Source organism: Thamnophis sirtalis, unplaced genomic scaffold (genome assembly GCF_051295495.1).
Source record: "Thamnophis sirtalis isolate CommonGarterSnake01/CBP01778 unplaced genomic scaffold, rThaSir2_p1.2 scaffold_7, whole genome shotgun sequence".
In the NCBI taxonomy this organism is placed as follows: Eukaryota; Metazoa; Chordata; class Lepidosauria; order Squamata; family Natricidae; genus Thamnophis; species Thamnophis sirtalis.
This window is the reverse complement of record NW_028261387.1, coordinates 23,199,641-23,216,959: the sequence shown is the minus strand read 5'-3', so window position 1 is coordinate 23,216,959 and position 17,319 is coordinate 23,199,641. Positions and strand designations below refer to the sequence as shown.

Below are 17,319 nucleotides of genomic sequence, written 5' to 3'. Positions count from 1 at the left end.
ATCAAAACATCAGCAAAAGAATTGCCATGAAACTATAAAAGTACCCACTGAATGCTTGGTTTAAATTCTCTGCACAGAGAAGTCTACTAAAAATATGAAAATTTATTTATTTACCTGCTTATACAAAATTATATATATCTGCACAGTAATTTTAAGTAAAGTTATAGTAGAGTCTTAATTTTTATTTTCTTCTTTCAATAAATCAGTAGATCTAAAGCACATGTAATCTTCAATTATAGAATAATCGGCCACATAGAATAAATTTGAAAATGTTTAATTAAATATCAGTGATTTCCATAAACTCAAATTAAGCATAACAAAGTTGAAGCCAAGTGGATTTAATTTAGATAAAAGTGAATGGCATGACTGAATTATAATTTTCAGCAGAAATGCCTTTATTATAAAATCTGAAGGTGGCTGGAATTGCCAACTATGTTTCTAATAATAGGATCACACATCTGAAATATGCCAAAATTGAGAAGTACTGCCTTAGAGAGTATCCAAATGTGAATAGCTTTTATTTTTCAGTCATAGTTCTCATTCATACATAAACAAATTCATTCAGAGGTGTTCATCCACCTCTGAACATCCAGATTCTCTGGATAGATTATGGTTTTTAAAGGTCGGAATATTTCTAAAACATTTCAACAATTTTTTTTAATAAAAAAAGAACAATAAAATATTTCCCAGCCATAAAGCTATTAATTAACATAACAAGGCAGCATTGCACTTTATCAGGAGGGTCCTTTGAGCGGAATGAACATACTCAAGACACATAGCTGCTACTTCTTTTCCCTAATAGAAAATAACTGACAGAAAAGGAAGATGTTCACTTTCACTATTCTTCTGTTACTTACTCACTGCCCATAGCTATTTTTTTAAATTTTTAAACATACTGTATTTTTCGGAGTATAAGACCCACCTTTTCCCTGCTAAAACAGGGTGAAAATTTATGTGTGTCTTATACACTGAATGTAGCCTCACCCACTCACCTACCAGCCCCAACCCTTTGGCATCTGCCTCCCAGCAATTTACCTTCTTGCAGCAAACAGGGGCTTGGGAAGGCTGCAATAAGCTATAGTAATCTCTGCAGCCTGAAACAGCTGATGATCAGGAGAAATTGAAAGAAATTGAAACTTGCTGTTTGCTCCATGTGGCAAATTGCTGGCAGGCAGAGGCAGATTTTTTTTCTTGTACTAATCAGGCTGTTTGCTGCAAGGAGGAAAGTCAATAACTATAAATGCCTATAGAATGTTCAAATTATTAGACTTATTTTTTAAAGACTGCTTTATTATTGTTCTAGACAGCTTAACAAAATGAAGAAGCTTTTTAAAATAAACGCTTGATCTGAAGAGGCCCAGTGCTATTGTATCTTCTTTTAAATAGCAGAGAATAATTATACTTCCAGAAAGCACATCAATTTTAAAAGCATCTGTACAAATATAGTCTGAAATGTAACACTACAAAGTGTACATTGTCTGTACTGTTTGCTATTTGTTGGAAGGAGGCAAATTGCTGGGAGGCAGAGGCAGATATTTTTCCCTTGTTTTCCTCCCCAAAAGCTAGGTGCGTCTTATACTTCGGAGCATCTTATACTCTGAAAAATATGGTAGTTGAGAGTAGAAAAACAATAGACAGCAATTCTTTTGTTGTTCATTTTAGCACAGTTTTCAAGCAAATTCAAAATATGCTAAGCTTTAGCAGCTAAGGAAAGAAAAATCTGGTCTCTGGAGGTTAACTGGTACATAATACATTATCATAAATAATATATATATATATATGCATATATTTACCTTTATTCCCCAGCATTACAGCAAGATGTAAAGGAGTATTCCCTATAAAGAAAAAAAATAAAGTTAAATTAACTGAAATATTACTCAGTGCAGTTAAATAACCTGCTACCAGTAATTATCCTAATTTTATTTAGAGGATATGTAACAAGCCATTATTTTTAATTTGATACAAGTAAACAGAATTAATAAAACAATATATCCATGTATTATTTATGTATTATTTTTATAGTTAGGAATTTACAAGAGAAAATCTTGTAAAATGAGGGAGGAGAGTTGCTGGAAGAAGGTGGCACAGTACTGCAGGCTACTTCAGCTGACTGCTAGCTGCAGTTCAAATCTCACCATCCTTCCGAGGTGGGTAAAATGAGGACCCAGATTGCTGGGGGCAATATGCTGAGTCTGTAAACCACTTAGAGGGTTGAAAAAGTACTATGAAGGGATATATAAGTCTAAGTGTTAAGAAAGGAGACACAAATCTGGCCTAAACCTTAAATTGAGGTCTGAAAGTCTCTAGTGTTATCACATAGATGTAAGTCACAATTCAATCTCCCTCCAAAACGATGTATTTATTCATTCAATCAATCCAAATTTACAAACTAGGCACAATAAAATAATCTGAAATTAAGCTATAGCTTGCTACACAAACCTCCATGGAACAAAGAAATGTTTTAAATAAAGTGAAAATAAAGAAAGTGTAAAAAGTGCTTGACTTAGGACTGTAATGGAGCCTGGCATTTCTGTCATAAGTCAAGATACCCACTCGACTGGATCCAATTTAACTTTTTTGCAGCAGCTGTTAAGTAAACATCACAACTGTTAAGCAAATTCGTTTATTTCTATGTCTTTATTTTTCCAGAAACCAGCTAAAACGGCTGGAAACCAGCAAAAAACCAGATGATGATTCGGTAAGTCATGGTCATGTGGTTGCAGAACATTGGAATGGGCTATAAATATGAACTGTATGCCAAGCATCTGAAATGTGGTCCTATAACCATGGGGGTATGTGCAGCTATCAAAATTCCAGAACTGGGTCGTAAGCAACTTTTGTGAGATCAGACACAACTTTGAACATTCCCGAAGCAATGGGTTGTTAAGTAAGAACTATGCATAACAATTAAAAATTACATGGAAAGGTATGCTGTTTTCTGTAGTTGTGATTCAAGAGCAAAGAATTTGATATGCATCTAGCAATTACGTTCAAGAGAAAATCAACATTGGTTTTTATGACTGAGGGTGAGAGGGAAAGAAAGGAAAAAGGAAGAAAAAACTGAAAAATCACAGGGGGGAGTCATAAAACTAAGCAACACGTGTTATCACAACTGGAACAGTAATATACACAAAATAAGTCAACAATATAATTTTTGATGCAGTTAGCAGACTTGTACTTTTCTGAGTTATGTAACAAAATGGTATACAGAAAGTTGGAAATAGATTAAATGGCAGTAATACAATGTTTGTTAAACTATACTAAGCTATTACCATTACTAGCTGGAGTCAAATCTGATAAATTGGAGGTATCTCCAATACTTTATATCACACAAAGTAGATTTTTATTCATACAAAGTTCATTGCCTTATATTCTTCCTTCTCAATACTCCTTTTGCTCCATCTACCATGTCTAATCAAGTGATGAACTCTCTTTGCACTATTACTTGTAAAGATATACTGTACCAAACCATGCCTGTGGCTACAGGAAGACCTGTTTTAATATATGAACAAGCCTGCCATCAGATTATAAAGGTTGCATTTTAATTGGAGAATTCAGCAACTCAGAAGTAAACTCTTACCTATTTTGTTGAAATACAATAAACACTGAAGACAAACCTGGAGAAAAATATCTCCAGTACCTTTAAAAAATATACTGAAATTGTTAAATGCAAGAATTATATTTTTAGTACGGACACTCAGCATGTGGAAAATTCATGCAAAGTGAAGGTATATTCCTATAATGTTACAATCCTTTTTGCTACAGGTTTATAAATTTATAGCATGAATTTAAGCCTGCAATTTTAAAGTACTTATTATTACAAGGCTGTATAACAGCATCTCTTTCCAGATTTAATTATGTTTTGTTTACCCCAAAAAGGAAGATATACAAGTAATTTAGCATATTAAAATATGCTTCAAGTTGGCAACCTTGATTATTTCAGAAAGTATTAATATACATGATGTTAAGCATGCATTAAGTACTGGGCTTACATGCCACTAAAAATTTCTAATGAAATTTTCAGATGCAAAGTTCTGTGCATTAACTAAAAGAAACCAGTATAGTGTTTCCTCTAATGCAGGGGTGTCAAACTCAAGACCCAGGGGCCAGATCCAGTCCGCAGGGTGCTTAGATCTGGCCCACAGAGCCATCCTGGAAACAGCGAAGGACCAGCCCACAGAACCTCTGCCAGCGAAAATGGAGCTCGCAAGAACTGCACCTGTACCTGAGCTCTGTTTTTGCTGGCAGAGGGTTGCAGGAGGTCATTGCAGCGGAAAATAGGCTCGGGAGCCCGTTTTCACTAGAAGAGTTCTCAGGCCACACAGGTGCTCCCAACACGAGTGATGGTGAGCTGGCCATGCCTACCCCAGCCCCCGAGATAAAACAGAACCCTGATGCGGCTCTCAATGAAATCGAGTTTGACACCCCTGCTCTAATGTGTCATTGCCTTGGCTTTGTATTGGCACACATCACAATCATACAAAACACAAATGTAATGCTTTAAAAGTCTTAAAAAGTGGTGACAATTCTATTCTTGTTCATATCTGTATTGCAAAGTCACATTTAAAATAAGGCATGAGAAGGAATAATTGCTTTATCCCTTGAATACTGACTGATGAAACTTCTGATAGCCAACTTGGTGTAATGGTTAGAGCACCAGGCTAGAAACCAGGACATTGTGAGTTCTGATCCTGCCTTGGACACAAAGCCAGTTGGATGACCTTGGGCCTATCAGTCTTTCACAGGCCCTAGGAAGGAGGCAATGGCAAACCACTTCCAAAAACGTTTGTCAAGAAAACTGAAAGGGGTTGTCCAGGCCAGTGCCTCCCCTGGGCTCCTGGGCCCAATTCCATGGAGAGAAGTTTTTCCATGGACCGAAGGGGGCATGGTTTTGCATGTTGCCTGCGTCCTGTAGATGAGGCTTTGTTTTTTTGCAAAGCCTGGTTTCTGGCATGCTGCAGCCTGGTGCCACTCCACAGACTGGGGTTTGGGGACCCCTGGGCTAGGCAGTTGCCAGAAGTCAACCAGAACAATTACTGATAACCTTAAAACCTAGAGTATTTTGACCCTGGTGAGGTTTGAACACATAGGAGACAATTCAGATTTCTTTACCAGGTGGTAGAAAACTGTGGCTTTCCAATTATTTCCTAAATTATAACTCTCAACATTCTTCAGTATATTATTCATGCTGCCCTGAGCTGTTAAGAATTGTAATTTAGCAAGTTGGGAGTGTTAAAGGTTGTCTACTCTCACCCACAAATGTTATAGGTAATTTAAAATGTCTATTAGGTACAGAACATACTAGAGATATGTAATTTGGAATATAACATATACTTCTTCAAATAAATTTAATTTAGGGTTATGGAAGGTGGTCAGAAGAGGATCTATGAGCCACGTGCCATATAATACCTATTCCTTCCTAATTTGCAGTCTCTGCTTAAAACCTGTGGGATGGTTTATGAGTTATACGGATAATCTTTGAGTCATAATGGTAATTGAGAATGGTATTTCTATTGCTAAGCAATATAGCTGTAAAATGCAATGTCACATGACTATATTGTTTAGTGACAGCACTCTCCGTTGTCATTAATCAAATACCAAATTCCACCCAAGAACCCACATCAATCTGAGGTATTCTGGCTTGGTTCCTCTCAGCCCTGAGCCTCAATTCTTCCAAGGTAAGGAAGAATGCCTTGCTTTCAACTTCCCACAACTCCCCATCTCTGCCCTTTTGGCTGCCCAGCACTCTTACCTGTGGGACAGCAAGCATGGAACCATGTGATTTTGGGCTGCTTGCCAGTCTGCAGTTGAGGGGCTTCTTAGCATGCCACAGCTCTAGGGCTGTAAGAAGCCCCTGAGCCACAATACAGTGTGAAGCTGCAACCAACCCTGGAAGCTTCAGCCATCCGAGCAGTGCAGCCTGGTGTGAAGCTGCAGCTGTACACAAAGAAGCACAGTAGAACAGTGCAAAACTGCAGGCCAATTTGGGAGGGTCAGTTTATCCCAGTAATGCAACACAAAGCCACAGCCATTTTGAGAAGAGCCTCAGGTGTCCCAGCTGCACAACTGTCCTTGCCTTTCTGAACTCCAAAGCTCCTGCCTTGTGCTTTGCTGCTCCAGTTGACCTTTGCTGTTTTCTTGCCCCTGCTGCTGCTGAGGCCTGCCCACCTGACCCTTTGCAAGACACCTGCTGGCCATGTGGGACAATCTTTCCCAGGTCTCTCAAGGAAAATGTTGTGTACAACCTTAATTTAATTAGGTGCTAAGAGGTTCAACATATATTTATATATATTCTAAAAAAATTCTTTTGAATCTGAATCTGAGCAAAACTTATCAGCAGCCCCAACTGAAGGATAGTTTATAGATAGTAGTCTGCAAGCTACTGGTATATATAAGCAAATCCCATATTCATTTGCTCTGATGTTACTTAGTTGGCTAATGAAATGTCTGCAAGCAAGTAAGGTCAAAGAACACCAAGAATGTCACAGTTCAACGCTGAGCTACACATATTGTCTACTATTAGGTTAATATTAATGGTTATAGAATCAACTTACTTTTAATGCTTCTTATTAAAAATGAAGCATGGTTCCTAAGACAGTATCACTATCTGAAAAAGTAGCTAATGTAGCAATTCACCAGAGATGAAAAAGAAAGGTGGTATCACTATGCTGGAAAAACATAACAAAAAGTAACACTAACACATATCTGGAGTAAGGTTTTCTTTTTTTCCAGAAGGGTTGCATTCCTATTCTCTTACAAGAAGGGCAGCATTTCCTATGAACAGGTTACATATTGCTAACACAAGTATTTGTTATGAATTTATTTATGGTTAGTATTTAGGAAAGCAGCTGGCAAGTCTCCCATTTACTCAGATACACTTCATTTTAACACTAGGCAGCGATGAATTACAAAGGATATTTGTACTAATGGAGAAAAACTGTACAAAGAAGCTTGCAAAGTTACCCTTATAATGATCAGTTGTCCTTGGTGCTTTGCCAGCTTGATCTTGCAGACATTTCACTACCCAAACTAGGTAACATCATCACCCCTCATCTCAACCCTGAACTACAAATATTCTCCTTTAAGATCAGTAAAAAAAAAACATATTGTAGAAGAGAATGATAAAGGCTTAGTTATTAAACCTACATTTCTGGTTAGTACATTCTCTTTGGACTTGAGACATTTAGTTATTTAAACCAATGATTAGGTAATTAATTGATTTCCATTAACAGAATATAACTTACATAAATGTAAAGAGTTAGGAGTCTAGAAGGGAGGGAGAAACATCATAAAATGATATTTTCTTTTTAAAGGAGAAAAATACTCCATCAATGTTGTTGTGTGCAACTTGGGATTTTTCAACAAGAATTTTACTTCTTCAAAAGTCACAGTCACAAACGTATTTTTGTCAGAAACAATCCTTTCAATTAATCACATTTTCAACATTTAAAATAGCCCATAATCGGGTCATAATCTGAAACATTGCACAGGAACAATCTGAATTAAAGATTAGGTTCCTAAAAAGGTTCTGTTTGGAAATTCTCAAGATCAAAATTCAGCAGCATACTTTTCAATAAGAGATAAAAAGCTCTGGTCCAAGTACTAGCTCCCCATCTGAAAGAAGTGGAAAGCTTGTGGGCAAAATAACAGGAAGGGTGTGGGAGCATTTGCAGAGCTTGGAAGGAATTAGTTATATTTGATTATTCAGAACAGTAGAGAAGGCGGTTGTAACTGGTGCTGCCAAATAAAGTTAAGGGCAGACGCCTGGTTTCTCCTGGAGATGGAGAATTGAAGATTAGGGACAGGCAAAATTCCTACCAGCAAGGTTACCAACAAACCAGGGGAATCAAAGGGTCACGACTAAGCCCTCTTCCCCAAAGCCACGGGTCGCATGAAGAAGGCCTTCAAGGGGGAAACGGAGCAGAGAAGAGCGAGGATGGCCCCTTACCGTGATTATCCTTGAGGCCGATGATGCCCTGCGTGCGGATGAGCGCCGACAACCTCCTCACATCCCCCTTGAAGACGCACTCGTGCACGGGGAACTGCGCGCTGGGGGCCTTGATGGGCTCGGGGGTGGAAGCGGCGAGGGAAGAGCCCCCGCCGGATCCTCCTTTCAGCGGCAGCCGGTGATGGTTGCTGAAGATGCGGTGGGTCGAGCCGCGGCCGCCTTTGCCGCTTCCCGCCCGGGCGCTTGTGAAAGCGCCTCCCCCAGGCGCGGCCGCCGCTTCCTCCTCGCCGGGCCCCAGCAGGTCCCCGTCCTCCTTGTTGGGCTTGTGATCCTTGCGCAGCGAGCGCAGCTTCTCTCCGGTCATCGCCAGCGGCGGCCCCGGGCGTTGGGGGGCCACGATGGGAAGACACGGCGCTGCAAAAGCTGCGGAGGGCTCGGGGCGCTCAGAGCCGCGGCGGCGAGTCCCGTCCCGTCGGCATTCCCCCAGCCGGGGACACTCCGCGAGCGGAGAATCTCTGAATCCAGCCGAGCGGTGTCGCCTCCTCCTCCTCCGCTCGCCGCTCCGCTCTCAACAGCTCGACCGCGCTGCCATCTTGGCGGAGGGAATCTCGCGAGAGGCGGAGCGCTCGGACAAGCGAGATCACAAAAGGTATCGCGAGACGACGGTTACCCCTAGAGATGAGTGGCGGGGAGGAATTCCGGCGCGAGAAACTGTCGGTGACGTGAGCAACGGTCGGGGTACGCCTGTCGCCTGGGCGGAGCTGGAAAGCGCGGGAACTTCGCCGAGCGGATTCTTCGCCCTGCTGTTGAACGAAGAACTGCCGTGGAAAAGCCGCGTTCGGCCGGAAAAAAAAGGAGCGTTGGAGTTACAGGCCCCGTGCGCTGTTTCCAAATAGCAAATTGGGCATCTCAAACGAATGAATACAGAGCATCGGAGCAGATTCGCTGTTGGGAGTCCCCGCGTGGAGCTGCAACAGGAGAGGCGGACTGAAAACAAAACTCAGAAGAATCGGGTCTACTACTAGTCAAGGTACGAACAATTCCCCCTCCCCCGTTCCTTAAAAAAATAAATAAATGCCGTAAATAACGAAACTTTCTTGTTCTTGAGTCATTCCTAAGACTCCCTGGGCTGATCCCTACAATCACTTAATCAAGATACCACAAGTAGTTTGTCGTTCCTTGCTGCTTAGAAACAGTGATATAAGTGAACGGATACCTGTTTTTTTTCTTTTGTTTTGAGTTTGGCGAACAGGCTCCGAAATGGCCAGGCTACAATCCCTTGCTTGCTGCAATCTAGCTTTGAATGCAGGCTAGTCTGGCGTCTCAAAAAACGGGTGGGGGTTTCTGATCTTGTTTTTTCGTTGCCAGACTGTTTAACTTTCTTTAACGTTTACTTGATGCAGAATGGGAAGGGTCTGCATACTGATATTGATGTAGTTTATATACCGTAGGTCAAATCATGTTGGGGTTTTTTTTGTACTGTAGGAAGTTAGCGCCCATCCGTCTCCTAGAAAAATAGGAAATATTAACAGGGCAGAATATTTCCCCTAAAAAGAGAAGTAGAAACTAAGAGAGGCAAAAGCTCACTGTCCCTCTCCCACCTTTGTTAATGGGCCATTAAAGCCTGGGCCAGACTAATCTACATAACAAACATTATCCCATTTCATTGCACCACCCACCATGTTTCAACCAAACTTAGCACATAGACAACCTACAAAGCTAGCTGTGACCTCTGACAGCAACCAATCAGGATACTCTTCCTGTGTCCCGGGAAGTTCAGGGCATAAAACCCAGGGAATTTCAGCATCTTTTCCCTTTTCACCCAGGAACTCCAAGGCATGTGATCCTGTCCACTATTAAACTATTTTTCCAAACAGCCTCCATGTTTCCAGTGTATTTTCCCCTACTTGGAACTGAACCTAGATGGACATTTCTTCCAATGCTACTTGATCAGTACCAGCATATTTTTGTGATATTTTTTGTCTTGTCCCAACTGTTGGCTTATCTTTTACAATTTTCCCTTTTTCTTTTGATTCTAATTATTGCCTACTCTTTATGCTATATTTTTCTCTGATCATTGTAGTAATACATTGTAAAACTTTGTATTCTTTAGTACATGTTCTTACTTGATTATTGATGCATACACTTTTCAATATGTTTTTGTACAATATCTTGCAATCTTTGATAAAGGCTATTAATGTCCAAAAATAAATATTATTATAATATATTAAAATAAAACATTTTTAACTTAATGTTTTAACATTTTGACTCCCAGAATAAGCACTTGGTCTTATTTTCGGGGAGGTCTTATTATTTTTGAGATGCAGGAGGCGGCGAGCATGGTCACCTCATGGCTGCTGCTGTGTTGCAATATTTTTGGGGAGGGCTTATTTTCAGGGAAACGGTGCGTTATAAAACTTTGCATTCTTTATTGTATGTCCTTGCTTTGTTAACAACGCATAAACTTTTCAACAAGTTCTTGTACAATTTTTTTTTGCAGTAGCCCTTAAAAGGATGAAAAGGCAACAGAGTTTGGCAGATTTTTTCAATAAGAAACCAAAATTGGAATCAATTGTATCAGAATTGGCCTTGGATGGTACAAAACGGTCACAAGCACAACCACTCCAACCTGAAGAAAGCAGCACATCAATTATCGAAGTAAAAAACGATAACTCCAACATTAAAGAGATACAACAAGCTTCTCCAAAGAAAAAAATGAAAGAAAATTTTTCATCAGAAAACATTGGTAAAGAGAACTTAAAACAATATTTTTTTGTCTTGTCCCAATTGTTGGCTTACTTTTTACAATTCTTTCTTCTGCCTATTCTTTATTCTATAATTTCTGCTGGTGATTGTAATACCGTGTATCCCAGAAAATAAGATAGGGCCTTATTTTCTTTTGACTCCTGGAATAAGCGCTTGGTCTTATTTTCGGGGAGGTCTTATTATTTTTGAGATGCAGGAGGCGGCAAGCATGGTCACCTCATGGCTGCTGCTGTGTTGCAATATTTTTGGAAAGGGCTTATTTTCAGGGAAAGGGTGCATTATAAAACTTTGCATTCTTTATTACATGTCCTTGCTTGGTTGTCAATGCATAAACTTTTCAATAAGTTTTTGTACAATATCTTGTAATCTTTGATAAAGGGTATTAAATGTCCATAAATGAATATTATATTAAAACATTTTATTTATTTATTTATTTTTGCAGTGGCCCTTAAAAGGATGAAGAGGCAACAGAATTTGACAGATTTTTTCAATAAGAAACCAAAATTTGAATCAGTTGTATCAGAATTGGTCTTGGATGGTACAAAACAGTCACAAGCACAACCACTCCAACCTGAAGAAAGCATCACATCAATTATTGAAGTAAATGATAACTCCAAAATTAAAGAGATACAACAAGCTTCTCCAAGGAAAAAAATGAAAGAACATTTTTCATCAGAAGCTCATAACATTTGTAAACAGAACTTAGAACAATGTGAGCAGGAGTCAATGACCAAAGGAAAGATGAATGGAAAATATTTACGTACTAGTAAAGTATTTAATACAGTTTACAGCCTAGCAAAAAAATGTAAGTCGTTTTCAGACATACAAAAAGAGATAGAAGTGCAAATTAAAAATGGATTAGATATGGGAATTGGGTTACAGTCACGTAAAACTGTTGTGAAAATAGTTGATTTCATTGCAAAGGCAATTAAAAAAGAAATATTTACTAAAATTGTTGAAAATAATCTGAATATTTCTTTGATTATTGACAAAGTCTCTACAATATCTTCCAAACCAGTTATTATAGTTTTCTTAAAAGTTGAGGATTCAGTTACATCGCCAACAATTTTCGTTGAGCTAATTGAATTGGAAAAACAAGATGCAGACACAATATGTTCTGCAGTTATGGAAAGTTTAAATAATGTTGGGCTTGCTAAGAACTACCTAGAAAAAAATTTAATAGGATTTTGCTCTGATGGTACCTGCGGTCTGCTTGGGATAAAATCTGGAGTGACCACTAGGATAGAAAAAGAGTTTCCAAACATCATAATATGGCATGGTTTAAACCATCGCCTCCATCTTGGTTTAGATGATTTAATGAAAGAAATAAAGCTAGTAAATAATTTTAAAACATTTATTGATAAGATACATACTATTTTTCATCAGTCCAATAAAGACCAAATTGAACCTACCAAAATATCTGAACAACTTGGAGTTGAACTTATAAAGATTGGTAGAGTTTTGGAACCATGGGCTGCCTGTACTTTAAGATCAATCCTAGCTGTGTGGCACGCTTTTCCAGTGTTAGAGGACTATTTTTATTCAAATGAAAAGTACTTGGGTATGGCTACCCGTCTTGAGAATATATATGTTATAACTGATTTGGCTTTGATGATTGATATTTTAAATGAAATTTCTTTTCTCTCAAATGCACTGCAAGCAAGAGATATAGACATAATAAAAGCTGAAAAACTCATGATAAGATCTATTAAAGCATTTCAAGTGCTTGGAAAGGAAATGGGTGCATACGAAAAAAAAGTTGATGAATTAATTACTTCAGAAACCTTCAAAAATATAAAATTTGTAGAAAATCAGCGATTTGTCAGACTTCCTCGGGAAATACTTTTAGAAAACATCGTAATGAGTTTGGAAAAAATACTAATGGATTGCGAATATTTAAACGCAAGTTGTAACCAGTTTAAAGACAGTAATATATTACAAATTCTCAAGTTTTTGGACCCAGATTATTGGAATACTGAAGAAGTATGTGTTCCATGGTATGACGGTGAATGCCAATTGTACAAATTTAATGACATTTTTAATCACAAAATTGATATTAATGATTATCAAGATTTTGTGGAAATAGAGTTAAATATTTCCTGGAGGCGTACAATTCCGGAAAGTGTTCAAAGAGCTAAAAATATTATCAGAACAATTGTTGTAAGTTCAGCAGAGGTGGAAAGCATTTTTTCAAAGATCAACATAATATGTTCAGGGAAGAGAAGTCGCCTAACTGTTTCTAACATATCAAACATGATGACTATTAGTCTAATCGGCCAACCTCCAAAGGAATGGGATCCTACTCCTACAGTGAAAAGATGGTTAAGGAAGAATCACAGAGCCAATAATGCTCGGATAAGAGCAAAGAAAATTGCAAGTTAGGACACCAATCAAGAAGCAATATGGAAATACCTCACATCACAGTTTTATTGCTTTTTGTTGGGTATTGTTTAAGATTATTTCATTAATATTTTAAAAGTCTTATAATCTAGTTTGTGTACCTCTAATTGTTGTATTTAAGTATTAAATGCTTGAAATAATAAACTATCTTTTGGTGTATGTTTTTTTAATACTTGAAACGGTCATTAGGGCAGAAACTATTTGAATCCCACCACTGCAGGTAGCCATCAACATGACTACCAGAATTATAGTTGTAAGTCATGCTGGTCGTTAAGTTGATCATCATGTGGATCATGCATAATTTTACAGCCTTTGTTTTGGTGGTTGTAAGCAAATGCCACGGTCATTAAGCAAACTCATTGCACTAGGTTGTCTTTTGACAACAGCCAGAAGTAAATGTTGGTATGTAGTCTATGTATTAGACCCCCAATGTAAAAAAAAAAATCATATAAAAATGATTAAATGTCTAAAATATGTCTCTCTAACTCTTAAGGCTTTTTCACCCAAGCTTTTGGAAGATGACGGGTGCCCATTTCTTTTCTGCCCCCCCCTTTTTCCTGGCTATCGTTCTTCATTTGTCTTATGCCCTTTTTTACTTTTTGTATTGGTTTTTTTTAATGTTTAATCGTCGTAAACCACCCAGAATTGCTGGTAATTTAGCAACATATAAATTTAATGCAATGTATTATGGTTTGATGTGGTCAGCCAGATGTTCGGGTTTGGCATTTTTAAACACCTATCCACTATTATTACTGGATTTGGCATTTTAGTCCACTTATGAGTTCTTCCTAAGAACCTGTGATAGGCAGGTGTTGCTTAATAATTCATTCTGAAATAAATCCAGCAAAAACTAGAGTACAACATTCATGTCCTATTATAATATTGAGTTCAAATAAGATGAAATCTTCAGTTTCCTGATTATACAAACTGCAGAATAGCTGGGATTGTTGCTGGTTGATACATACACTAGACTAGAATATGAGTCAGCCAATGTAGAGAGATTCACATCAGAATAGTCAGACTTAAAACTCAACCTTCCTTCCCTCATAATTTATTTTATGAGACATACAATATTTTTGAGCATGCATGTGCCCAAAACTCCTGAGGAAAGATTTAATTCAACATATAATTTCCCACATAATTTTCTCTTCCTGTTAAACTAGTGTATGACAGCAAATAGATGCAATAACTGGGTCTGCTTTATATTTCTTTTGCTAAGTAACAGCCCACCAGAGCATATACAATGGGATAGTACCTAAATTAAGAATTAAAATTTTAGGATTATTCCAAGAAGCCTTAAATGAAATCTCATTTACACACGGGTATGAAAACCTTTGCTGGTTTCCTATTTGGTTGGCAACCCTACAGAACTGTCACTCATTCAGAACAGCAGATTTTATTTTTTTTAAAAACCACAATACAAAGAGGATAATAAGTGCCGAAAACATTTATATTTGTAATTGCAACACCTCATTTCAACAGTAGTAGAACTTTTATTTTTGATCCTCGAGATAAAAAGTGTTTAGTAACCCATTGCTAAATGCCTCCTTTCAACACTTGAGTTACATACATACATACATACATACATACATACATACATACATACGTTTTATACTATTTATTTTTTAATGTAGAAACCTATATTTTTATGTCTGTTGCTTTTATATTTGTAGTTTTTATCCGATGGGTGTGTGCTGTGCTGTCGCTTTTGGTGAGACAGGCAGCTTTATGAAGTTGATAACTAACACATACGTAAATTCTAGTTATCTGATAAAACTATGCAATAATATGGATTTGAAGGAAACCTGCATGTATCACCTAAAACATGTCTGTCTTTCCATGGCAGCTATGCAATTTTAGGGAAACTGATACTTATAAAAGCTTTAGGTTGTTCACTGAAGTTCTGGTGATTTTTAAAATATGAAGTAATTATGTTCATCTTCTGCTAATTCCTGGAATCTATGCATTTTAAGATGCCAAGTATAGAATTAAAAATATCATTCACTCCAATAGGGGCTCAGCTTGGGCTCGGGGTTAGAGAGTAACTCGTAAATGATCTTTTCTTGATACCAAATCTCTGTTGCCAGAATATGATTCTCTTTGTCTTAGGATCCATCAAATATGATAGTCTCTGTAAGGTACATTAAAATTCCTGACATAAGGCAGTTTTGTGTTATAAATCAGTTCTAAATCTTTCTCTTAAGAAACTCCCTTCAGCTCAACAATAATTAAAAAAATAAAGGCTCCCAGAAATTGGAAAAGAACTCTACTTTCTTTGCTGCAAATCAAGCTCCTATCGTTTTTCTATTGACAAACATCTTTTCTTGCAATATGAAACTAGCTATAGCCTTTGACCATTCATGTTCTTTATAGAAGTCTATTCCAGGTTGCTAAGACATTTTTTTCAAATGCGTTTGAAGCCTCCTTTCCATACCAACTATACCCAAACAACCACAGGTGTTTTAGGCCTACTTCAAGTAGGCAACTAACCTACCTAGTTTAAGAGTACAACTGTGCTCTCTCAAAGGTTATTTAATACACAATTAAAATGTAGTCCTACATTATTTATGGACTGGATCCTGATTGAGATAATGGCATTTTTTACTGTTGCTTCCTGCATTTTTGAAATCTAAAGAAGAAAATCAAGCTTGGCTCATGCCAGACAATTTTTCAGTGGCTGTTGCCAAGGTCTGGAGTTAATAGTAATTAATTTTGCTGTGACTGATCCAAGGGACTACCTTTTGGAAAATACTATCACAAACTATCCTGAGACAATTTTTTTCAATAATTCCAATTTGAATCTGCCCCATTATATCTTTATCATTGTGGCTTTATTAATAAAGCAATTCAGATAGTCCTCGACTTACACCGTTCGTTTAGTGACCATTCAAAGTTGCAAAGGCATTGAAAAAAGTGACAGGATCGTTTTTCACTCTTACAACCATTGCAGCATCTCCATGATCACATGATCAAAATCCAGATGCTTGGCAACTGACTCATATTTATGATGGCTTGTAGGGTCCTGGAGTCATGCGATCACCTTGTGCAACCTTCTGACAAGCAAAGTCAATGGAAAAGCCAGACACTTAACGTTACTAACTTAATAACTGCAATTATTCACTTAATATTTGTGTCAAGAAAAGTCACAAAATGGGACAAAATTCCCTTAACAAATGTCTCAATTAGCAACAGAAATTTTTGGGCTCAATTGTGGTCTACCTGTAGATGTGTACACGAAAGACAGTCTCATTGATCTAATGAAGTTTACTTCCAAAGAAACAGATACAATTAATTGTAACCCACTTTAAGATCAGTGGTTGAAAACCTAATTATAAATTTGACTCATCATCTCAAACCAGATCTTTAAAACTAATACTGTAGTACAATCCTAGAATATATATCAGCTCAGGAACCCCACTCATTTCAGTGTAATGTACTAGGTATGAATAATATTTCAGCCTACCTTGGCAGTTGTTTTATACATGTCTGAGTTTAATCATATGTGATAGAGGGGAGGGGAGTGTTGGTCACTATCTTTTGGCCCAAACGCATGCATAGAATAGTAATGGCTGCACTACTTGTGATCCTAAAGAGGCTTCACAGGGTTTCTAGTAAAATTAATTCTTTATAATGGTTTTGTACAACTCCAGGCATATGCAAACTAATGTGAACAAATGTTTCATTGAAATGAATAGAACTTAAGCATCACTAAGTGATAACCCCCATTAAATGTTCTTCTATTACTTTTATTTCTGTGCCTTTAGCAGCATATAATATTCCTGAAGAAAAGTAACATGCAGATTTCTACAGATCGATCTGCCTTTAAAAGCAGGAGAAAAGGGCAAGATTTGATTTTTAGTTGGTAAATTTGTTCCTAAGTAGACAACAATACATTTATTAAGTGGGTGGAATGTGACACACTATTTCTTTTAGATTATTAGATCTGTAAATGAATATCTAAAAGAGATGTGAATAGAGAACTTCAATGTTTGACATACATATGCAAGTTTCTAAAATCTTTTTATGGGTCAATGTTCTTCTATTCTGTTAAATGCAAATCGTGGTTCAAGGTCTACTAGAATATTTGGTGACCTTAAAGTCAAATTACATAAGGCAAATCCCATCCTGTTGTGCAATATGAAGAAACTGCCAACTACAGATGAAGGACATTGTTACTGTGCCAAATTGTGAGAAAACTATCACAT

The 17,319-nt window shown here is 37.5% G+C and overlaps 2 protein-coding genes across 2 annotated transcripts in view; one reads left to right on the top strand and one right to left on the bottom strand.

Annotated features, from left to right (window-relative positions):
* Positions 1–8,542, bottom strand: part of ANKRD13C (ankyrin repeat domain 13C) — a 29,158-nt gene extending 20,616 nt beyond the window's left edge. The window contains exons 1-2 of the mRNA XM_014065504.2: positions 7,949–8,542; positions 1,794–1,835 (exon numbers count right to left, since the gene is read on the bottom strand). Coding sequence (XP_013920979.1) covers positions 1,794–1,835; positions 7,949–8,312 — 406 coding nt within the window. The 5' untranslated portion in view covers positions 8,313–8,542. The remainder of the gene's footprint in view (positions 1–1,793; positions 1,836–7,948) is intronic.
* A 138-nt stretch (positions 8,543–8,680) lies between these two features.
* LOC106548167 (E3 SUMO-protein ligase KIAA1586) lies at positions 8,681–13,253 on the top strand. The gene is made up of 3 exons (XM_014065497.2): positions 8,681–8,978; positions 10,449–10,694; positions 11,157–13,253. Exons 2-3 carry the CDS (start codon positions 10,463–10,465, stop codon positions 13,094–13,096), a joined length of 2,172 nt encoding a protein of 723 aa, XP_013920972.2. The 5' UTR covers positions 8,681–8,978; positions 10,449–10,462; the 3' UTR covers positions 13,097–13,253.
* Positions 13,254–17,319: the final 4,066 nt, after the last annotated feature.